General features: G+C 37.4%; 2 protein-coding genes and 1 long non-coding RNA gene across 6 annotated transcripts in view; all 3 read right to left on the reverse strand.

Annotated features, from left to right (window-relative positions):
- LOC6567925 overlaps window positions 1-1,710 on the reverse strand; it is a 159,263-nt gene extending 157,553 nt beyond the window's left edge. For all 3 annotated transcript variants that reach the window (XM_043215032.1, XM_043215031.1, XM_043215030.1), the window contains exon 1: window positions 1,643-1,710. The gene's annotated coding sequence lies outside the window, so the exon portion shown is untranslated. The remainder of the gene's footprint in view (window positions 1-1,642) is intronic.
- A 3,303-nt stretch (window positions 1,711-5,013) lies between these two features.
- LOC6567922 (myosin heavy chain, non-muscle) lies at window positions 5,014-16,765 on the reverse strand. The gene is given in 15 exon segments (XM_032739874.2): window positions 5,014-5,753; window positions 6,291-6,434; window positions 7,751-7,850; window positions 7,946-8,255; window positions 8,330-8,480; window positions 9,272-9,358; window positions 9,429-9,768; window positions 9,881-10,138; window positions 10,197-10,331; window positions 10,398-10,549; window positions 13,860-14,932; window positions 15,041-15,162; window positions 15,165-15,203; window positions 15,206-15,280; window positions 15,283-16,765. Coding segments are annotated over 15 exon segments (4,902 nt in total). The 5' UTR covers window positions 16,748-16,765; the 3' UTR covers window positions 5,014-5,302.
- An 87-nt stretch (window positions 16,766-16,852) lies between these two features.
- LOC116805762 lies at window positions 16,853-20,802 on the reverse strand. 2 transcript variants are annotated; one of them, XR_004365377.1, is made up of 3 exons: window positions 20,586-20,802; window positions 17,140-17,265; window positions 16,853-17,017 (listed from the first exon to the last, which is right to left on the reverse strand). It is a non-coding gene; the product is annotated as an uncharacterized LOC116805762 (long non-coding RNA). The 2 variants fall into 2 exon arrangements; XR_004365376.1 differs by having other exon boundaries at window positions 20,278-20,802.
- Window positions 20,803-25,539: the final 4,737 nt, after the last annotated feature.

A 25,539-nucleotide genomic window follows, 5' to 3' on the forward strand; every position in this document is an offset into this window, starting at 1 on the left:
AATTTCAAGCGCATGCAAAATGCACATTAAATAATTTGAGACACAAAATGCACAAAATTTGCAAAGGGTATTCAAAGTTGATCAATTGTTTGCTTCCAGCATTTGCTAAATATTTGAGTTTAGTATTTTTATTTGTATTCATTGCACTCACAATTTTATGCTCGCTGGCTTGCGAGAAGTATTTGTTGAGACTTTAACTTCTTGACTTGCTTTTTGTTGTTTTGTTTTTTATTTTGTGTAGGCCATGGTTAAAGTGCGCCCCGAGTTGGCCGAAAGGCAGGCGACTGCTTATCGCATAATTGGTAGCAATGTTTGCTGCCACTTTTTGCCGCAGATGCTGCTGCTGTTGCAGACGCATTCCGGACATGCCGGCAAAACACTTGTCAGCGACTTAAATGGCGCGCAGCTGTGCGGCATTAGCTTGGCCAAGAAGCCAACCAGCCAAGAAGCCAAGAGGCCAGGGAGGAGCCACCGCATCCAGTGGATGCCACGTCCATTGAGGACACACCTCCAGCTACATTGTGTGTGCCACTGGAAAAGGTGTTGCCACTGATGTTGCTGCCGATGCGGTTAGTGAGACATTTGATGTGATTATTGAGTTATGCCCAACGGGGGCAGCTTCTTCGCATATTTCTCTTAATTTTTTCATCAAATTGTTCTGTATTTGTTTTTTTCTTTTTCGAGAAATATGAGCTCGTTTTCTCACAATATTTATGTGTCAGCAGCAACAAATCAAAAAAAAAAGTGATAAGATGCCTGGAATTTGAAATTCCCATTTTTTTCCCCCCAATTTTAATAAAAAATTCGAAGGTTTCAAAATATGTATCTGATTATTTTCTGTTAACCAAAAAATTTAGTACATATTGAATTAAATATTCAAACTTTGATTTGACAAAAACTAGCTTTTATAAATTAGAATTAGAAAATATAACTAAAAATAACAATTTGCTTCTTACATTTAAAATTGTGGTGCATTTGAAACTCTTATTTGAATTAATTGTTTCTTCAAAATCTATAAAATATTTTATTTTTGTGTAAACTATAATTAGAGGCCAATTCTCGTGTTGTTCACTACAACTATCTTGATATGTATTAGATGAGGCTTATCAGCGCTTTAAGCCGGCAAATTCAGCCAACAAAACGATGGCAGCTGATAAAAATAACATGGAATGACAAAACTCGGAAAAGCAAAGTCAGCAACTGAGCAGCGCAGCAGGCGCACAACAACAACAACAGCAACAACTCCAAATGAGTAGTGGCTAAAGAAGAAGTAAAAACATAAAAAACAAAAAACAAAAAAGGGCAACACAGATTGCCAGCAGCACTAACAACAACAACAGGACACACACACACGCACGAACACCGAGCACTCCAGCTGTGCTGGCTGCAATCAATAAAACGGATTAGGAATATCCTTAAATGCGCCGCTCTCAAGAATGCTGCGAGCGCAATAGAGTGAGTGTGAGAGAGTAGAGAGTGAGAATGAGGCGAACAGTTGAAGATTGGGAGAGAGAAAGAGAGAGATAGGCAGACGCAGAGCATTAGGCAGCGTTGAAGGTGGGACTGCAAAACATTTACAATAACAACAACTAATGCGAATGGGCATCAAAGGCAAAAGGGAAATAAAAGTAACGGCACTTACATTCGATTTTTGTAGCTCCAACTGCTGATGCTGCTGCTGCTGCTTCTCCTTCTTCTCCTGCTGTTTCTCCTTCTGCTTACTGCTGCTGCTGCTACTGCTGATTGCTGTTGTTGTCGTTGTTGATTGTTAACACAAAAAAACTTTGAAACACTCGCGCGTATTGAGGATTTACCGTTTGATGGCGCGACAAAAGTCGTAAAGCTTGCAAAAACACTTGCACCAAAAAATTCGTACACACTCTCTATCTATCCATCTATCCCTGTCTCGCTCTGGCGAGTGTGACCTTAACGCCAACGACCTTTGGGGCGGCGTCTGCCGGCAAACACACACACACACAAATTGTAAACGCTGCTGTTGTTGTTGCTGTTATTTATGTATGCAAAAAGAACTGTGTACATTAATTGCATGCAAGGAAAGCCAACAGCTTCTGCCTGCGTCGCTGCTGCTGCTGTTGTTGTTATTGTTGTTGCTGTCTACCTTTCATTTAAAACGTCGCTGTTGCTAACATAATTGCAGGCAGCGCCGGCAGCAGCGCCGTCGACGCAACGAAAATTGCTCGTTTGTTTTTGTTGCTACTACTGCGTTCTGATGATGCTGCTGCTGTTGATGCTCAGATGCTGCTCCTGCTGCTGTGGGGAACACACACGATGTTAACGGCGATTTTTCAGCGTGCACACGACAAGAACAACAACAAGACAAAATACTTTTGCTGTTGTTGTTTTTACTTCTTCTTCTTCGTCTTCTGCTTATGATGCTGTATGTGTGTGTTTGTGTGTGTTATCACGATTTCATTTAATATGCTGCACGGGAAGCTCTCAAGCTTGTCATATTATAATTATTTGATTGTCGTTGCCTCTTCTTCTGCTTCTGATTCTGCTTTTCTTTTGTTTTTATTATCATTTAACACACGCGCGCACCGTTAAATTAGTTGTTGCTGGCTTCAATTGCATTTTCAACATTTTTAACTGAACCCAAAAATTTGAAACCGAGCTGAACGAAAAAAAGATGCACCACAAAAGATTTAAAAGGATGACCGATTTTTATCACTTCTTATTAAATGCAACGCAATAACCAAAACAACTCGTCCGTTCTAAGAAAGTATTGAATTGATATTGAGAGAGATGTATTTATTTATAATTTGTTTTATCCAGCGTTGGCGAGTTTTGTATTTTATCGCCTGTTTTTAGTTTCGTTGCCGTTGCGAGAAAACACACGTCCGCTCTCATCAAGAGTTGCTCGGCAACAGCAACGCAACTTGAAACAGCCGTGAAACAAACCCCAAACAGATGAAAGAAATGAAACGAGACGCAACGAAACGAACGGCATGGAACTGAACAAAACCAGGGGATAAATTGAGCCAAACGAAACAAAAGAGAGCCGAAGAGTAAGACCAAAGCGAACTGAGCGCGCAGGCAAACTGAACGAAACACAGTGAATTGAAACTAAGAGAAAACTCAACGAAGCCAAAAATATGCAAACACTGAACGAAATATTTCACACAGGTGATTTAAGACACAAATGTTTTAATCTCAGACCGATAAATTTGATCACCTGTTGTCACAATTAATTACACTGATCATAACTCATTCATATGTAATAAAATTAAAATTTATACTAATAAACTGAACTGAATTAAGAAAAGAAAACTTAACTGACTTGGAAAGGAATTCATTTAATAATCATAGATTGTATTTTAACTTTTGAACGATTTGGTTTCAAAATTATTCTTTCCCTTTTTTCACTCATAAATTGAATAAATACTATTTTAATTAAGTACTCATGATATATAATAACAAACGGACTGCTCAAGTTAAAATAAATAAAATTTTGAATATTTCCATTTGGGCAACAAATATAATAAATAAAAATATAATAAAAAAAAGACAGAAAGTCTTTCCAGACAGACTAAAATTAAGAAAATTAAAATTTAACATGCAGTAATTTTTACTTTCTTCTCTTGCTCTTAGACAAATGAGTTTTCAAGACACTTTTTTAATCAGAAAAGACGAGAGAGCCGGACTAGGAGATACCCTGGAGATATTTTTTATTCAATCTTAATGTGATTTCTACAGTTAATCAATAATGTATATTATGGAATATTGATACCTAGTTGTATGTATTTTCATGGCATTGGTAATCGATTTTTATCGATATATGACAAACCGAGCAAAGTTATTAGTAACATTAAAAATTTAAATCGCTGGCTCTTGAAGTGCCTTAAATTGGGTAATTTCAGAGGGATTGATATGGCTATAATCGTACTTGATAAAAGAATTTTGGCTTTATCTACTTTAAAGAAGATGGAAGATTTTTACCTCTTACACAACTTCATCGTATTCTTTTTAGCCATTTTTTTTAAGTTCGATGTAGGAATAACTGCAAACAGTTAAGAAAAATTAATTTTCTCTTTAGTTACAACAATTTTTTCTAACTGTATTTATCTGCATATATCTAAATTTGACAATTATTTTAGAGTAGAAATTAATGAAAGTGTAAAATGGCAATTCTCCTGAATGCAGTTCGTCATTGAACTTGGAGCATAGCAGATAGCCATAAGTCCGCATATTCTTGGCCGGTTGTTTTTAAGGTTGTAAAGAAGGGGGGGTTAAATTGCCTGCTGAAGGACATCAATTTGATTGGAACACCAACTCTGGGTCTCGACGAGGACACCAACATATCCCTGAAGGAGCTACACAATAACGAGGTCCTGGCTTTATTTTATATAGCAGAGTTCTACGATTCCTAACTGGTTTGCAATCATGTGAAAGGCGTCGAAATCTTTCCACGAATCTGGCAGAATTTTCAGAACAAAAAAAGCGTTAACAAAATTTGGCAGTTATTTGACCACCAACCAGCTAACAGGTCAACAGTCCTTGGGATGGCCATGTGAATAAACTGGATAATCCTGCAAATGGTTTCGAATGGTGAAATGGATTTGCCGATGCATATTCGAATTGCCACAAATCACTTTGAATACTCTCCGTTCTGTGTGGCATGTGTTGCCCTGTGGCAAGTAAATGAGTATCGGTGATGTTTTTGCAGTGGCCCAAAAAACTATTACTGATATCATCATTATTATCATTTTAATAGTTTCAAATGATTGGTTTAGGCCTTGTCGAAGGATGAGTAAATTTATGCAACTAAATAAATAGATAAAGATTCTAAAGAATCTGTTCAGATCAGTCGACTTTGGATTTTATTTAGCATAAAAAAACACAGTTTAACGTTTTGTTAATAATATTTACATTTATTTCGTTCTTATTTGTTAATTTTCATTGCATTTGTTTTACAATTTATAAGCTTAGTTTTTTTTTTTAGGTGTTTTGCATGTGTTTTGAAAACTCTCAATAAAAAAAAACTCAGTTTAAAACTTCGTTAAAAATATTTACATTTATTTCGTTCTTATTTTTTTAATTTTGCTTAGACGGTTTTATAAACCAATTACATTGCATGTGTTTTACAATTTTTATGTATTTAGTTTTTTCTTCTTTTTTTAGGTGTCTCAATCAATGTTGCAATAAAAGGACAAAAGATCAGCTGAGCAGTTGCGGCAAAGTATTCAACTCAGCTCGTCAGCTGCCTCGAGCCTGATTTTGTTAGATAGAAATAAGAAAACAGCCAGATCGTAGATCTCTAGGAGAAGATCCGTAATTGTGGAGCTCACACAGTGGAGATCATGTGGGCATCGTCCTCGTTGATGCGATCCTTGTTGCATTTGCCGTTGACCTCAATTGTGTGATTCGATTCGGTATCGCTGGGCTCCTGTTCGCCCTGCTCCCCCTCCTCCGCATCCTCCTCGGTATCGTCCTGACTGGATGAGGCTGAGCTCGAACCGTGCTCGGGCGATTCGCGCTCCTCGTTCTCCTCGTAGATGACATCACAGCTGGTGGCTATCGCTTTGGGCGGTGGCTTCTTCACGGTCTTGTTCCGTGGCGCTCCATCGCCATTCTGCTGCAGCTCGGACATTTGGATTTGCATCTCGCGCAGCCGATCGGTGAGCACAAACAGATCCCGCTCCTGGCTATCACAGCGCGTCCGCAGCTCCGAAATCTCACGCAAATCCTCGGCACGCGGATCACGTCGCTCATAGCGCATTCTCATCTCCTCGAAACTGTAAGTGGAGTTTTCGAGAGGGTTTTGATTAGTTGAAAGCAACTCAGAACTGGCACAAAGCTTAGCGAACAACATTTACAACATGGCTAAGCAACGACAGGATATATTTTGGGATTAGATAAATCTCAGATTGGGGTAGATAGATTATACACTCAGAGAGAAACGCTCTTCTAAAGGCAAGTACCAGCGGCAAAGAATACAATTTATAAATGAATTCAAAATTATATAAATTAATAACAATTGAGCAAGAATTTGTTAACTCAAATGCTTAACTTCAAAGAGATCTTAACATGATATCGGAATTCATTGAGTATATCTTACTTCAAGCACTTGAACTATTAATTTAAAAATTTCTTCAACATCTTTGAGATGCATCGTATCTTAATTGATGCCATCTCACATCATGGTTGGTCAATAAATTCGATGCTGGATGCTGTATTTCTGCCAGTGCACTTGCCTTGAATGCGAAATTCTCTACTGTTTTTGTTGTTGTGGTTGTTGTTGTGGTTGTTGTGGTTGAGTGTAATGGACTTACAGATTGGTCAGGCAGCGGCATTTGCGATGCAGTTGCTCGATCTCGTTGGCATTGCTAATGTCGCGTTTGTCCAGCGCCGCCTTCTCGGCATCGTAGGCCGCCTTCAGATCCTTCAGGTGGCGCTGATGCCGAAGCTCTACATCGCTGTTGATTGATTTGGGTGTTAGGGTTGGGTTGAGGTTGTACACAAGCACAGACATACAAATACATATATAGAGAAAGAGAGATTGCGTAGGTATATAGCGAAAAAGAGAAAGTAAGTATAAGATATATATATATATATAACTATATATTGTTGGTAGCAAAGCAGGCATTGATTGTTTGTTTGTTTGATTGATTGATTGATTGATTAACACATTGCTATATTTTGATAAAACTTAAGTCTACTGTAAATGATTCACTCAATCGCGCAACAGATGACGATATTTGATATAGAGCACAGCGATAATATTGAACACTAAACATGCTAATGCAATCAGTGGCGACATTGTCAGATATAGCACATATAGTGTGGGCATATACGGACACGCCCCCTTCGCAAGCACACACAAGGCGGTGGTAAATAGAGGCGTTGTCCTCGAACCAACTAAACCAATGCAGCTGAACGTAATAATATATAGAAAAGAGAACAAAATACAAGTAAATGAAGTGAATCGATGCAGGCAATATATGAATGAAATGAGGTGGCATTCAACAACAACAAGAGGACAACTCTAGGCTCTACACTCGGCTAAAAACATGCCCTCAAACTCAGAAAATCTTTTCAAAATATTCATTTCTAAACAGCTTCAGTTTGTCCTAAAAATCAGATTTATTTGAGGTATTTTGTCTTAAGCTGTTGAAGTTAATTTAGCAATAAAGTTATTTCTTAGAATTTTTCTAATTTTACTGTTTTTTTTTAATTTTTTGGGTTTCTAATTTCCAGAAAAATATTACTCAAAAATTGGAACTTTTTAAATTTGAAAAAATATGTTGCCCATCTTTAAATGTTTACTTATTATCAGATTTAATTGTTTGTTTTCAAATACAATTTTCATCACTTTTAAACATTTTTAAAAATTTCAACTAATTTTGAAGAATTTTAAAAATATTTAAGTTTGCTACTATTATTTTGCGAGATTTCGATTATCGATTAGCGTCAAGTTTATCGATATGCAAGAAATGTTTTTGTTTAATTTAGGATGCAAATTAAAATCGTAAAAATTTCAAGTAATGGAAAGATGAGAAAGATATTTTATGAAAAAAAATTGAAAATATATTTTTAAATGAAAAATTGATAATGACGCTTGAAGTTTTAGGGCGATTTTCTGAATTTGGTATGAAGGGCATATTTTAATTAGAGCTTGCGAACAGGCACTACATAAAAATGATTAGCTTTATTACAGTTGGCTATGGTTGAGGTAAACAGGTACAGGTACAGGTACAGTTACAGGGTGCAGGCATTATTTAGAGCCACTCACTTGATTTGTTCCTCGGCAGCAGCCATTTTGGCGCGATGTCGCTCGACCAGCTCCTGGAGAGCTTCCTCCTTTTCGGATTGCAGCTTCGCCTTCTGGATTTCTATAAGCAAATCAAATTGTGAGCTTATTGTTTCTTTTATAGATGTATCTCTATCTCTCTCTCTCTCTCTCTCTTTCTGTCTTTGTTTCGCCTACCCATGTCCTTGCGATGCGTCTCTACCATTTCTTGCGTGGACAATTGCAGCTCCTTGGCAAACTCCTCCTTGACTTGACCCAAACGCTCACAGAATTTCTCCTCCATTTCCTGTTTCTCTTCCTCAAACTCTTGTTTGTATTTCGTCTCCAGCTCCAAGCGACGATCCTCCTCGCGGCACATCGCATTCTGATACTCCCGATCTGCCCGATCCAGATGCATTCGCGTCTGCAGCAGCGCATTGTCGGAGCGTTCGCGCAGCGTTAGAAAGTCCTGTTTCTTTAGCTCCAGATTCTCAGTCAGCTCCTCGATCTGCAATTTCAATGAGTGTTAATGGAGCTTTAACAAACATATATATATATATATATATATATATTGTGGACAACCTCGGCACGCAGCTCCTCCTCGTTGGCCGTGTAGCGATTGGTCAGCGCACGCAACTCCTCAATGTGCTCCGCCTGCAGCTTATCTAGAGCATCGCGACGCTCATCCACATAAACGGATTCCAGTTCATTAGTCAGTCTTGTCATCTCTGTGCTGTGAATATAATAAATGGGAATGTCAATATGTATTATAGCTGAGTTAACATTTTGTATTTATTTCTCATAATCTTAGCAATCAGTTGTCGACTTATTTTGCTCTAGTAAAAATTGTACTTTTCTAATAAATATAATAATAATAATAATAATAATAATAATAATAATAATAATAATAATAATAATAATAATAATAATAATAATAATAATATAAATAATAATAATAATAATAATGATAATAATAATAATAATAATAATAATAATAATAATAATAATAATAATAATAATAATAATAATAATAATAATAATAATAATAATAATAATAATAATAATAATAATAATAATAATAATAATAATAATAATAATAATAATAATAATAATAATAATAATGATAATAATAATAATAATAATAATAACAATAATAATAAATAAAAAAATTTCTTAAAATTAGAAAGACTTCTTTTCTATTTTTTATATATCTATTTATTAATAATAGAAAATATTTCTAAAAGTAAAAAATTCAGCAAATAGGAATGACTACTGTGAAAGTGTTTAGCTTTTGTCTGTTGACTTTCCATGTTTCTAGAAATTCACTTTAAACTTTCATAACTTCATTAAAACTTTGTCAAATCGAATTTACCAAAGTTCAATAATTATAGCAAGGAAAACTTTTGTTTGCATCTATATAAAGATGTGCATATATTGATAAATAGATATAGAATATTCCAAATTCAAACGGTTTGCATATATTTTTAAGTATATATTCTCTCATTCTAAATGTTTATCACTTACTAAAGTTTATTCTCCCAAAAGGCGGCAGCTTCGTTGCGCACCTCATCGATGCGATAGATCATTTGACGCTCCTTATCATAAATGGCGCTGCAATTGGCATTTGAGAACCGTTCGAATTCAATCGAAATATATAACAAAATAAAGTTGTGACACTTACTTATCACACTGATATTTAATCTTGTGCACAGCCTCGATCTGGGTCTCCAGATTGCTGTTGGCCGTTTCGAGCTCACTTTTCAGATTATCGATGCGTTGCATCAGCGTTTCTATGGAGCGCTCCTGTTCGCTGACAACACCACTCAAGGACTTCACCTGTGCCTGGCAAATGCGCAAGCTTTCTGCCTCCTTGCGTCGCGACTGCAGCTCCAGATCCAGTTCCTCAGCCTTGGCCGATGCCTGTTTGCGTTCGTAATTGGATTTGTCAAGTTTGTCCTTGCACTGGCGCTGCATTTGACGCATCTGCCACTCGCAGTCCATCATCAAGTTGTCCTCGCGTTCTGTCAATCAAAACAGATGAACGGATGTGTTTATGTGTTTTCTATTACAATGTGTGTGTGCATCTGTGTGTGTGTGTGTGTGTGTGTGTCTGTGTGTGTAGGTTGCACTCACCTCGATTTTGGGTGCGCAGCATTTCAAACTCCTTCTGCCATTTATCCTCGCAGATTTTTCGCTCCGCTTCCGAATTGTCGAACGCATTCTTGAGGATGCGTACTTGCTCCTCCAGTTCAGCGCGTATCGTGGTCACCTCCTTGCGCCACGCCTCCGCCTCAATCTGAGCATCTGCCACCTGAGTGTGCAGGTGGCTTGCCAAACTCTGTGTCTCTTTGTACTTTTCGGTTAGTTCGGTGTACTCCGCCTCCAGTCCGTCTGAAAAGAGTTGTTTTCATTTTGACTGAATGGCCAAGTAGAAGCTCGGAGAACTCACTGTATTTGCGTCGGAATTCATCCTCATCGTCGCTGTATTTGTGACGTAAATTTATTTTTTCATCCTCGAGCAGCTTCAGCCTTTTGCGCACAAACTCATCATCCTTTTGGGCCGCCGTCAGTTCACCTTGGAGTCCTAGAATTCAAAAATATAAAGTGAACATTTTTGACGCTTGTCTTCACATCTCTTCACGTCACTTACTATCCACATTCCATTGTTTAACCGATAGTTCCTTTTCCAGATTTTGTATCTTTACCTGCATATCACTCGCTTTGGCCTCCAGACTTTGAAGATTTTTGTGCGCATTCTCGAGCTGTGTATTGAAACGCGTCTTTTGCAGCTTGAGCTCTTTTCTGTAATTTATATTTAAAACAAATTGTAGTTCGTTATTAATCATTTTGTGAAGCCATAGCTCTTCGGATATTAAGAGACAAGACACAAAAATATTCTATACATTTCAGAGCATATACACACACATGTATATAGTATATAATTGGACAACAAATCTTTTTAGAAAACAAAATGACTCAGCGACGAGAGCAGGCGTGAGCAGACGTGAGCAGCACACGCACTGATGTCTTATGCTAGATTTCTTGTACTAAGCTACAACATAAATAAATAAATAAATAGAGAAAAAAATAATAAACAAGTGTGGCAAGTGGGACAGATACCCTGTACACTAGTCTCGAAAGGCTTAGCGGCGGAAAGTGGGAAAACACAAAGACAGATTTACTCAAAAAATAATGGTAAATGATTTGGTGAAAAATTGAGCATATCTATCAATAAACTGATCAAGAATCGTTTCTTAATTATGAAATAATATTTTTTAATGCGATAAATGTGACTTTTTCATCTGTTAATTGCAATATAACAGAGAAAACAATGAAATTCAAGTCACGTTTAAAATTTAATTTAGACTTGCTTATATTTTGGAACCATCAAATAGATAAAGTGTGACTTTTATAATTGCAGTGCTCTTTGTTTTATTTTACACAGAATTTTATAGTTTAAGTATCTAGTAATTTTTAAGATATTTCTGACTACAAATTCATATTAATCGATTTTTGAAACAGAAATGATCTTTGAATTTGATCTCATTCGAGAAATACACTTAAATCGATTTGGGAAAGTATTAAAAAAAAGCAACAATAGAGTTGGATCTGCGATAGAATATTTAACAAATATAAATGATATTCTGAGCACAAATAGATGAACAGACAGGAAGACAGAGTGACGAGCATAGTTCGATCGATTGTCCTTTTGATGTTGAGGAGGATATTGAAGAATATGCAGAGATGCCTGTTCACTTTCAGTTATGAGCTGCTTGTCAATCACTTTCAATTGATATAGCGTATTTGAATTGAACAACACACCTATCCAAAGCAGACATTCACACAAATACTATGTAAACACATATATATTTATATATATTTGTATATATGCAAACGGTTTGACGCACTTGAATCGAAAGACTCGTAAAATGAAAATGAGGTGCAAGAAAATGCCAAAACTGAAAAAGAGCATGCTGGGAATGTCTTCCTCATGCCATAATTCGCTGGCGACGTAGTCAAAGACATGCGCACTTATTTAATATTTGCTTTTGTTTAAACGCAAAATAAAATACGCTTTAATTGAATGTAACTCATTTTGATTTTGTTGCCCAGCTATTTTTAAATGAGAAACGCTGGGCACTTTTGGCAAGTGTTAAAGATACTCGACACTGGCGACAATCAGCGACAGATTTATCAAAATTCGGACACGCGATTCTTCGTTGTCAGTTACAATATACAAAGATACACACACACACACACACACACATAGAAAAATGTATCTTGCAAAGTTATTTCAATTATTTTGGCATAAGTTTGTTGCTGGGCGCAGAATGCTTTTTTAGTGTGCTGCGTTTGTTTATGCTCAAGTTGTTCATGAATTTAGTTAACTAAACAACACACATAAGTTATATGCACATTAAAGAGATTACGCATACGCCCCATTGTGCTGAGCAAAGTGTAAACATTTGAAGATTGCCAAGCAATTGATGGGCCAAAATAATGTTTACTTGGCCATATTTCCATGCGCCAATCTGTTAACTCAAGTGCAGCCACAACAAAAGTGCTTCGACATGTCTAATTTTGAAACTTTTGCATTTTGGCGTCCGGTGGCAAAGGCAAAAAAAAAAAATAATGATAATACAGCTAAAATAAACCGGAAAAAGTAGAGCAGAGTCGGTTCGTGTTCTATGCATATTTTTGAAAACGACGTGAATATATGAAAACATGAAACTTATTGAAAAACTGGCGTGGGAAAAATGCGAACGAACATGTTGCCAAGAAATGACGATTGCGAATTTATTTTCAGATGATTTACGTGCATCGTGAAAATGACCAAAATGGAAATGTTTCTGCCAGGCCACTGAATGGCGTTCAATTGGATTGCTTGTTAAATGTTAAATAACTGTATATAAATATGTCTGTGAATAATTAGTGGCCGGATAAATATGTAAATATTTATATATATATATATAGATATACATATATAGTTGGGGCGGAGACACTTGTCGACCGGCTGTCACAATCCATCATCATTTTTGAAGGCCAAACAATGGTCAAGTGGTATTTGGTATATGGTATTTGATACATACAATGTGTATACACAAATACAAATACATTGCTTAAATGTTGCGTATGCATAATGAGTGCATTTAAAATACAAATAATTATATATGCAAAAAAAAAAAAAGAAAAGAACAAAAGTGATTGAAGAGCGAGCATAGTGAAAGTTGAACAGAATGTGTGCTTAGTATTTAGATAAATGATTCTAGTATTTTGGATGACTGACAGAGAAAATACACAAAAAACTTAAGTACTTAGGTAAAGAATTGCTTAAAGGAGGGAAGACAAGTGAGTAAATACCAAAAGAAAACAAATAAGTGCCTAAATATTGGTTCATGGCCAGCTTTCAATTCACAAAATTAGACTACAGTATAAAGTTCAATTAGTAAATTAAAAATATACTTTCAAGTAACAAGCGAAAATACATAAGAAAATAAAAAACAATTGCTAAATGCTTCCATATGAATATTTTTGATAAGTTTTTTGTAGCTTGTAGTTGTCAATATTTATGCACTTTTAACATATGCTGAGCATAATTTCAAGGCTTGATTTCCATGTATAATATTCTGTGTATGAAATTTTGATTGGCATATGAAAATGCAAAAAAAAAATAAAGAAAATAAAAAGGAAAATTTTAATGAGCAATACATATTTGCAGATGAAATACAAGCTATAAAAAATGTGGTTTTCTTTCTGTTAAAAATAGGCGCCTTCGCTGGAATAATGCCACAAAATGTACACATAAAATGTATAAATGAGTGAGGGATAAAATGGAAAAAAAGACAAAAGATTTAAATGAATGAACGAAGAAAATGACATGGAAAATTGTGTGGCCAAACGGATTAATTAAGCGAATGCGTTGCACAAAGGAGAAAACTTCAATTGCAACAATACACACAAATATTGCGCCACACACAATAAACAATAAACAAAAGAGGCCAAAGCTGGTTGAGCAGTTGAGTCAGACAAAAAAAAAGAATCTAAATCAGGCATTAGATCATCGCTTTTGTTTAGCTGCTGGATTGCGGGGCATATGTGGCGTATACGTTACTTGAGCTCCAGCGTCGCCTCGTCGCGATCCTGTGCAGCCGCATTATTCAATACACTGCCATCCTCAACAATTTCGACGTTGCGCCCCAAACAGCTATCGTCCTGACTGCGCTGCTTGGGACTGCTGCTGCGACTGCGCGGCGAGCCAGCTCCCTCTATGTGAATGGGTATAAAATGCACATTGCCCAAGGAATTGCCTGAGGCGCCATTTTGTATATTGATATTGAGATGTCCATCATCGTTGTTGTTGCTGTTGTTGTTGTTGTTACTGTTGGCAGTTCCACTGTTGCTGGCATTTATTGCCGCTGTTGTTGTTGCCGTTGTCGCGGACGTTGACTCGACAACAACATCGGGCAGGCTAATGCTCTCGATGCACACCAAACGCTGCTCACTAAAAAGCTGATGATGATCATCGAGTTCGTCGCACTGAAGCAGCAACAACTCATCTCCGTCGCAGTCGCAGTCCGTTGACGTTGACTTGCCATCACGGATGAAGGGCGAGCGCAACGGAACCGTTGATGAGCAGCGCATCGTTTGCTGTTGTTGTTGTTGTTGCTGTTGTTGTTGCTGTTGCTGTTGTCCCATTCCCATGCTCATTCCAATGCCGGAATCCGCATAGCTGCTGCTTAAATTGGAATCGCTTTTCAGAGCGCTGCGCTCGCTGCTCGCCGATTGCCGCGAATCGTGCAGCTCATCATGATCCAAATCCAATGCCTCATCCAGTTCATCATCTTCCGGTTCGGGTTCGGCGTCCTCATCCTCATCCTCATTCTCCTCCTCGCCCTCCTCCTCCTCCTCCTCCTCCTCCAGCACATTCTCCAGCTTGACATTGGTTAGACGTGTCCAAGGTCGGCCGCCAATTCCGGCATTTGCCTGCTGATAGACAGTTGTGGGTATATCCGCAGCAAACACCTCATCCTCGAGTGTCTCCACATGCGCCTCATTCAATTCCTCAATATTCAACTCGTTGCTCTCGTAGAATATCTCCGCTTGATCTGGACTCCGACTGCGACTTTGCTCAAGGCTGCAGTCTACGACTGTAATTTTGGGCAACTGTTGCTGTTGCTGCTGCTGCTGTTGCTGCTGCTGTTGTTGCTGTTGTTGTTGTTGCTGTTGTTGTTGTTGCTGCTGTTGCTGCTGCTGTTGTTGCTGTTTCTGTTGTCGTGGCGGCGCTATGGGCACACTTTGCTCTTCCGGCTCGCTCACGACTGACTCACGAAAATCACGCGGCGTGCTGGCTCGTGAGCTGTCCGCCGATTGCGAGCATTCGTTGGGTTTGGCGCTCGTTTGGCCCATGCTGATTGCTGTTGTTCTTGTTGTTGTTGTTGTTGCTGCTGCTGTTGTTATGTTGTTGGTTATGTCACCAGTGTTGCTGTTGTTGTTGCTGCTGCTGTTGTTGTGGCTGTTGCGCTGCAGAGTTGCATCGCTTTGCTGATCTGCCGCGACAGTGCACAGTTCGACGTTTGCCGCTTGAATAAAATTGGCACTCGCTGCTGCTGTTGCTGCTCTGTTGTTCATCTGCTCATCTTCTCGTCGCACATCTCTCTCACTCTCTGGCTGATGCTGATGTTGCTGTTGCTCCTGCTGACGCATTGCTCCAGCTGAATTACTGCTGCTGCGGCTACTGCTGCTATTGCTCCTCTCTCGATCGCGTTCGCTCTCTCGCTCTTTACTCTGTGCGCTATTATTAGACATCGTCATTTGATAACTATTTGTGGACGCGGTCGCGGCGGGGTCGGAGTTCGTTTCAAGGTGTGCGGATGCCAGCGCCGCTGGTCGTGCTGCCAGCGCCTGTCCAACACTGATTACGTTAACGTCGTTAGCGTTTTTCGATTTTAACTGTTGTTGCTGTTGCTGCTGCTGTTGATGGCGGTGTTGCTGCTGCTGCTGCTGCTGATGTTGCTGTTGATTCCGTTGATGATGATTACGTCCACGCGCCATGAAAATTTCACTCAAAAAATCGCGACTCTTTTGCAGTGTTTTACGCTTCTTGGACGACACGACAGACTCCTCGGACTCTGCGGTTGCAGTCGTCTCGGCACCGCCTTCCCGATTGCCACCCAAATGCAGCGCTAAATTGCCAAGCGATAGACGCGATTGTCGTTTCTGTTCGTTCGATTGCTTCGATTGCTGGCGATAAGTCACCTTATTATCCGTTTCTACATTAATTACCGTGCCAGCGTTTTGTGTTTGTTGTTGCCTGAGCTGTTGAGCATTGCCATCGATATTGTTGTTGTCGCAATTCGTTTGGCCTCTGCTGCTATTGCTGCTATTGCTGCCGTTGCTATTGCTGCTGCCAATTAGCCAATGACCGCCTCCGTTGTTTGCCTCGTTTTGACTGCCCGCCACAGAAAGATGCCCAGCAGCCGCCGTCCCACTAACAACAGTCGTCGTTGTCCTCCCTGTCGCTGTCGCCCCATTGCCTGCGCCCATGTTATTTATATTCAACATATTCTCCGACCGCCAACAGATTGCTGAATGGCCATTAGCAGCAGCAGCAACAGTCGGAGCACTCTGAGCAGTCGGAGCAACAGCAGCTGTTTTTGCTAAATTTACACATTGCCACTCTTCGTCTAGTTCGCTGGCGTCGCTGCCAAAGTCCTCCAACTCTTCGATGACAGCGCGTCGCGGCAAGCGATCAGCTCTCCTCAGTTGCTCACAATCTCTTTGGCACTGGTCGCTGTTCGCTCTGGCGCTGAATACGCAACGGTTCTCATTGTTGCTATTACTGCTGCCCGTACTCGGAGCGCTCCTTGAAATTGTTGCTGTTGCTGTTGGTGTTGCTGTTGCTGTTGCTGTCGTCTTCTCCTTCTCCTCATCGTCACTCACATCGTAGTTTCTGTTTTTATGCGCTTTTCTCTGTCGCGTGCGTCGCAGCAAATTAAACATTTTTCTTAATTTCTTTTCGATGTTTTAGTTATACACACATATGCAGTATATATTTAATTTTATATATCATCTGTTTGCATATGCATCTTTGTTGTTGCTGCTGCTGTTGCTGCTGCTGTTGCTGTTGCTGCTGTTGCTGCTGTTGCTGTTGCTGTCAGCTCTTAATGTTTTTACAGCTTTTCACTTTTGCTCTGTTTCGTTTGTTTTTCGTTTATAAACAAATCGTTTTTATCGCTTATTTCAGTGTTAACACATCTGATCGCATTTAACCTGTTGATAAATACACAATATAATCATTTAGTTTGCATCTACATATGACATTTGCCGATGATGACAGAGTTCATGTTCAGCTATATATAGCTAATTAGCATTATTATTTTTAGTTTACTTACAGCCACTAATCTTCGACGAGCTCAGTGCTGCGATCGGGCTGACGGCTGGCCTGGAACTGGAACTGGAAATGCGATTGCTCCGATGCGATGACAAAACACTGGACAAATATGAGCAACACTCGCTAACTACACTTGACAAAAAGACACATGGCATAATTAATTTTAATTGTGATTCTATTGTTCAGATACATATCTAGGCACATACACATATATATATATATATATGTATCTATACATATATATTGCTGATGGTAAGCCGGCCAGCGGTTTAGATTAAGCGCTTCTCAAATGCATGTCTGTGTGTGTGTGTGTGTGTGTGTGTGTGTCTGCTTATGAATATTAATTGATGTGTGGCAGGCCATTATGTGTCATCAGAACATCAGCGACAATTGCTTCAGCTTTACTCATTGCCCATTTAGCTATGCATATTTCACTTGTGTTCGCAATTGATAAACTGAAGACGATTCAATTTGGAAAGTAAAAGTTGACTCGACACAAAGGCCACTTAGTAGTCAAGCAAATAAGTATAGCAACTACAAATTTAATAATTTTCAGAATAGTTTATATTTATTTAATATCTAATATAAAATAGAATATATATATTATATATAAATATGCACCAATGAAAGATTAAGGATTACTTTACTCTTTTTCTCCTATCTCTAACAATACTTAATCAGAGTATAATTATTAATTTTTTATTTTGCAACTCGCTGATAGTAAAAGCTATATTTTTATGCATTTTTCTACAATAAGTATGTAAATTTGACGACCTGAACTTCAAAATACAATAATGTATTACGCTTTTTCTCACAACTTAAATATATATAATATATTATTATTATTATTATCAGAAAAAGACGATTTTAATAATTAACTATAATACAATAATATTCTCTACGCTTTAACACTGTCTATTTCTATGAATTGATTTAAAGTGCCTGTTAAATTTCTACTCTTTATATATGTTAATAGAAAACTACTCGATTACAGGCAATTGCTTGATATTTTTTCCAGTGCACTGAGTCAGCTGGCACTTGAACACTCCGCCAAAAGTTCAAATTGCAGCAGCATAACAAAAATAAACTAATCAGTGTGCCCTGATGTACAACATCATAATTCCAGAAAAAACAACTACAGCACTCATGCTCTCAGGCATAGGAAAGAGTTAACTCCAATCCAACTCGAATGTGGCCACAACATTAAAGAGTTTCAAGTTCAGGGCGCGAAAGCCTCTGCACATAAACAGACCAATTATAGGCAGCAATGAAAATGGCAACGTTCCTCCAAGGAAAGACAGAGAATATATCGCTAAAATTAGAGCCAGATTCGAGAATACGAATTGTATTTTGTAGGGCCCATTACTCAAGGGGAAACACATTGACGTCACCATAAATGATGCGAAACGGCAGCGTGCGCGTGTTATAAGTAGATACAACAACAATAACAATAACAACAACAACAATAACAACAACAAGCAGGAGGCAGACAAGATGTGTCCAGACCCGTTGCATTTGATTGTGCCCCTAATTGATGGGGCCTGTGAATTTTCGCGAACTTTGCGGCGCAATTTACGTCTTCCATTGAATTTTATTTATTTTGAAAATAGATAAATGCTAAAAATACTCATTGCACGTAATTTGCGCAAAATTTGGAAAACGTCAAACGGCCGACAACAAGTAAAAGACATGAAGAGGTAAAAGGAGAATGGGATTTTATTTAATTTTTTTTTTTGGCTAGGTTTTTGGCATTAAATTGAAGATAAGCAAAGCCGACAACCGGAAATGATGCAGCAACAATATAATAGCAATCTGTTCGGATTAGAAGATCTAAAGATATGTATACAATATACAAATATGTAAATAATTTAAGAATTATGGATGTGCAGCTGTGGCTTATGGAATCCAACGATAGTCCAAGCAACCGCTGACCCACATTTTAAAGACGTTCAAGTTTACAGCCTTCGGCAGATGCCATCAACATAATTTGTAGTGAATAAATAAGTTTTATTTACAAAAGAAGACAGTAAATCAATGCCAATTGTTGCACAATTCCAAAAAGATTTCATAAGTATTTACGAGTGAATACAAAAAAAACGTCCAATATATTAATGGAGCAATAAATTTTGCACTTCGTTCAATGCCATACCAGCCTAAGTAGGCATAAGTATTTAAAAAATGTGATAAAGAAGAGAAATTATTAAAAATAATTATTAAAATAAAAGATGAAATATAGCTTGAGAAATATTTGTTGCTCAACATATGTTTTCAATATCAGCAGAGTATATTCATCTGCCATAATTGTGGCCTGCCACTTGATACTCGTACTTGACACATGGAAAAACAGACAAAACCCAAAAAAAAAAAGAAAAACAATTGAAAATTGCTTGGAAAAGTTCTTTTTTTTCTAGTTGCGTTGAGCAACTTTGCCGTTACTATGTAGCGCATCTAAAAATTTCCACTTCACTCCTCATCCACACGGCTGCAGTCCATGGTCCATGTCGTCGCACACTTTCCCTTTTATTTGTCTATGTACGCCCCCGCCGATTTGGCAGCGGGCCAACTGACATTGACTGATGCCAGACTCAACCGAGACCCGTTAGCCAGCAAAACAGCCAAACAGCCAAATAGCCAAGTCAGGCAGGCATCTAGTCAGGCAGAATTCTATGAGTTCTTCGAGTTCCATCAGATGATCTGATGTTTGGCGGCATGTGTGGGTTAATGTTATTCTGTTGACTTTTGTTAAGCTCTTAGCGCTTAGCATATTGTGATTTTATAAACAATTTCGGTGCGCTTTCCAGCTTTACATATCATTTGTAGCTAAATAAAGATGAAGATGGCCCCACAAAGGTAATCAAAAATTGTCGTCTGAATTATGAATGCGTAGCAAACAGATTTGTAAAGCATGACGGGGACCGGTGAAGAGCAGGCAGGCATTGTGACTGGCATAAATTGTTGGAAAAATTAGTGAAACACATTTGAGACTATTAAAGCGTGTGACAGCATCTAAATTATTGCGACATGCGGCATTAAACTGCTTTAAAGGTGTTGAGTAAATTAATTAATAGAGCATTCGACTGAAGCGCAGACAAAGACAAATTAATTGCCCTAGGCAAAGTATTTAAAAACAATAATCAACCTGTAAGGAGCACAACGAACGTTGGATAGTTTTAGTCACCAATAATAATTAACACACACTTTCAGCATTGATTTGCTTAAATACAACACATATTATTTATTTTACAATTTTATTTTGATAATACATATTATTCAAATATTTGTCATTTCTGTTAGCATTTTAGGCGCGCACATCTGGGCTGCCCTTTACAATTTGATACATTTATCAACTGTCACTAGACACGAAAACACTTGTTAAACGCTCAGAAAACACTCGGCGCATGCGGCGTATGCGCAACGAACGAATAAACGTCGAAAAACCATTTTTACCACACAATAAAAGCGCACGGCGCTCGTTCCAAGCGGCGCAACAAACTTTTCACGACTGAAAAGCCAGCTGCTCAGCGCTGTCGACGTCGCGACGTGAAAATTTGTCGTGCAAGTGAAATTCGGTGGCACAACAATCGCATATCGATAGGCACAAAGACGAAACCCGAATGGACCGCAATAGACTCCATTTAATAGCATGATAGTCTTGGGGTAATCAAAATCGTTGGAATACTTTTATGGCGCCAACACATCAAACATTTTTTTAATGCTTCGTTTAGGAATTTATTCTGAGCATTTTATTTGTTGTTCCTATTATGACGTAAAGCACAAACTTCTCCGATTACTTAGTTTTATTACATCACATAAGTGATTTGTTATTCAAGTAATGATGTTAAATATATGTATATGTGTGATCATTCGAGTATATATATTGAACTTATAAGTTTCCTGAAATTCCCACTAAGCTTTAAGATACGGCGAGTGATCTTCATTTCATTTTGTTGTTAATAAACTTTTGTGTTATTAGTTAATAGTTATTTAACGAATTATTTAATTATACATTTGAGATAATATAAGTATATATATATTGTACTCTTAAGTCGTCTATTGAGGCTTTAACCTTAGCACTCACCAGGTGATCTCCACATTTTAATTATTATTTTTGGATGTCAAACTGACTGCATGATTCTTTTGTTACATCGTTTTAGATTAATCCGTACAATAGATGTCAAAGCCAAAGCTCTTAGTCAAATGAATAAATCCTGTAAAGTCTCTCTACACATTGAATTTTTATTTAAGATAAGCCCTATTTGAGTCCTACTTGACAGTATTAATCCGAGACTTACAAACTTACGAAACTTCTGATAAATGTCCACGATTTTCCACAAATTCGGCAATGATTGAGAAGCAGTACTAGTATATATCATATTCATATATTTCTCATCTGACACAAATTCAGCATTTGCTGAATGTCCGAATTCATTATCTAATTTAAGCAACTAAGGAAACAAAACCTTTAATTCACTATAACGTAACTCCTCAAAATTTCAAATCTGTCTATTCTGAGGATTTGAGGGGGAATATATTAAATAAAGTCTACGTTGAAAAATCCAATTAGTCGAAGCTACAATTAAAGTTTCAATAACTACGAAAATCAAATATGCTTCCAAAACTATCGTAGAATAGGTTCCTAAGCCCGTGAACACATCTCCGAAGCTCATTTCCCTTCAAGCGGGAACAAGAACAAAGCCATAAGACCATTCAATAAAAAATTATAGTTTATATGTGTACTCAAATACCTCCACCTATTTGGGAAAGGTTGGCTAGATATGTCAATCACTCCATTTTCTGTCAATCTTAAAAGTTCATCAATTTTCCAGTTCAGTTCATTTAATGATCGCAGCCAACGTAATCAAATATTGTGTTCCTTTGCCAACTCGAAGTTAAATACGTCAGAGGAACTATATAGCTTTTTGCTCTCCCTTCCCACGAAACTCCGAGGTGACACCAAATCTGGTAAAACAATCGGCGTCTTTCCTCTTTCCTCTAATAATGTTGGATAGGCCTCCCTGAAACTGGGAAAAGAGAAGCAGAAGCAGGCGAAGATGGCTGACTAACTGAGCTCTAGTTTGGCCATATCATTAATTAATCTTATTAATTTTAACATTCCTTTAAATGAGCTCCCTAACATTTGACTGCTGGTGATAAGTGCACTTGATAATTTTATGATTATATTGATTATTTGTGATGGAGCTTCATCAAGATATATTTTAAATTAATTAGTTTTCACTAATTGCTCTGTTAAATGTTAATACGTTGTTAGATTTAGATACTTGTTAGCGTTTATTTATGTGTTCTTATAACTCCTACAGTATTTACGCAAGTATACTAATATATATATAAAAAAAAATTAAATTAATAATTGTTATTTTCTTTATTATAATTATAAGTCTTAAATATTCATTGAATTTTGAATTTTTTTTTAATATGATATGCATGATAGTTATGTGCTCGAAGGCATTTGCTATTTGTTATTTAAAATGTTAATTGTTTAAAAAACAAATAATTAATTCACACAGCTGGAGCGGCAACTGATCCGTAAAAACATGCATCTAATTTATAAACAATGTGTTTTAATGACCAGTTGAATTCCACGAAAATGCTTTTGTTTTGCCAAAGCCAAAACTGAAACGAATTGCGAAAACAACCAAATATATATCATGTTGATTAATCTTAACAAGCGGCGCCGATTTTCAATATAAATTTAGCAAGTTTTTTTTAATGCATTTTCAATCCCCCATGCGCTTGTGTAAATAATCATAGATGATATGCCGTTGTTGTTTTAGATATTTTGTACCTCAAGACAATTACAAGACTCATGCCAAGTCCTAACGATGCTAATTTGATTAATTTGCAATGCCCACAGCCGCACACACTAACAGTCACACGTGTCGGATGTGTAATGTATGTAATACGCGCGCTTCAGCTGTTTATTAAACCTTAATTAAAGCTTGTTATTGTCGTCAAGCCAAGTTAATTGAACAAGCACGTCCTTTTCATTATGCTGATTGAGCGTGCCATCAATTGCGGAATGTCGTTACGACCCTAGAGATGAGGACATCTTGAAGGCGAATGCCTGCTCGAGCGATTTTCATGGCATACATTGCATAAATATTAAAGCAGTAATTTCAAATTTAAATATGACCTAAGCAAATTAAAATTGCTAAGTGCCGTACTCAATTTCAATGCATTTAAATCCATGGCTTTCAAATTTATCGAGTATATTTATATATTGTTTAGGTTGAAAACAACTTGCAATACTCACCGGTCTTTTGGGGTTACAAATCTGAACTATTTATAATCAATGGCAGGTATACTCAAAGCACTGCAGAGTGGATTGTGCCACCTTGGCCAGAAGATGATACAGTATCCTGACTTAAGCTCAGATGACATTGAAATCCTTAACCCGACAAAAATTTGCGCATTATTCGCGCTTTTTTGAACTCAATATGAGAATTTCTTATCCGATCTGGATTACATCTTTACAGTTGATCCATAGTATATAATGATATATTATATATAATTCGGAAACCTGTTAACATAAAATTGTGGATTTTATTATTATCGGACATCGGTATATATCGATATTTGGGAAATAGGAGCAAATGTCGAAAAAAATACATAAACTTGATCGGCGCGGGGTATACGAGAACTTATAATCCAAATTTGAAGACTGTTGCTCCTATAGTATCTGAAATCCGTGAGATTTTACAAACGGCCAGACCGATTACAGAAAATGAATGATTGAAATGCGCATTTCTTTATCTACTGGATATGTTCCCCATTGCATCGATATCACATTTAGCGTCATTTATAGTAAATTTAAATTCAAAATAACTTTAATGACCTACTTGGATTATATTCAAATCCGCTTAGCTTACTAAACAAAAACATATAGCTTCTTTTGGCTTCCCAAAATACCTATTAAAACAAAACTCTTATTCAGTTGCTTTTAAATAGATACAAATAGCAATACAGAAGGCATAAATCTTCTTTTTTTTTAATTTCACTTATTTTATATAAGCCACGATGCTCAGCTAAGCTCTTTGTTTATTAACCATGTGGATTAATTTACTGCTGGACATTTTAGAGGCACTGGATAACTGCCAAGTATATCTTAAAATCAAAAACCACAAATTTAATTTCAAATCTGATTATGCGTCAGATGCACACAACATACATTCCAATAGCATATATGTATGTGGCACTATTTTCAATCCACAAACCACAAATATTGGTTTTGCAACCAGCTTTTGTCCTCCAATAGTCATATACAGAAGTTTATATATATATATATATATATATATATATATGTGTATATATTTCTCAATATTCATTTTTTCCAATTTCCATTGCTGACAGTTGCAAAACTCCCATGCGCTAAATGGTATTTATAATAGAATTTATGCCTATAACCAAACTGAACCAAAGCATCCATGGACCAATGCAAATGGCAGCCTGTCGCTAGCGCTCTCATTTTTTTTCCATTTTTTTTAACGTTTTTGTGGGTGCGTGTGTGGCACGATGGCAACCGCAGAATTCAACAACAGTCATGGCGGCGGCGTTATAATAAACCATTTTGTGGCTAAAATAACGCTCTTAAAAATCCCCAAAACATTGCCCCAAAAATAGGCAAATAAATGCATAAAAGGCAGGCAAAAGTTCTTGCGCTATATGAGGAATTCATTATTGGTTATGAAATTGAATTTGGCAGTGTGCAAACCATGTTTGACATCATATTAAAATGTTGTCATAAGCTATTTGGAGTTCGAATGCGTCCAATGCTATTTTGCATTACCTGTGCCCATTTTGTGCGCTCAAGTGTTAAAAATGCACATATCAATGGCATCTATCTCTTTCTCACTTCCTCACTTCTTATATATTATATATATATATGTATATCTCTTTTATAATTTCTGCACTTTTGCTGTTTTGCGGGCTATGAAATGGCCGCTGGCGGAATATGTCAACAGCTGTTTGCGCACTCGCATGTGTTGCATATTTTTTGGTATTTGAGTTTCCACTGTGAACAACAAAAGGCCAAACATGGAAAAGTCAATTTAATTACAAACAGCGTATTTAAATTTAAATCAACTGGTCAAATGTGTGCGTGTGTGCGTGTGTGGTGTGTGTGTGTGTGGGCGGGTGTGTGTGATTTACAATGTCAGTTGCCGCTACGCATATACTCGTGCCGCATGAAATAAAAGCTTTAAATGCCTTTAAAAATGGCATGCGACTTTGTGTTTGTGTGTGCATGTGCATGTAAATAGTTCACACGGCCAACTAAACGGAAACCGCGATACCCATACACACACATACACACTCCCACACACACACACACACACTCACACACACACTGCCATGCGCTGTGTGTTAGTGTGCCAATGCATGCGGC

The sequence above is a fragment of the Drosophila grimshawi genome, unplaced genomic scaffold (genome assembly GCF_018153295.1).
Source record: "Drosophila grimshawi isolate 15287-2541.00 unplaced genomic scaffold, ASM1815329v1 contig_311, whole genome shotgun sequence".
In the NCBI taxonomy this organism is placed as follows: domain Eukaryota; kingdom Metazoa; phylum Arthropoda; class Insecta; order Diptera; family Drosophilidae; genus Drosophila; species Drosophila grimshawi.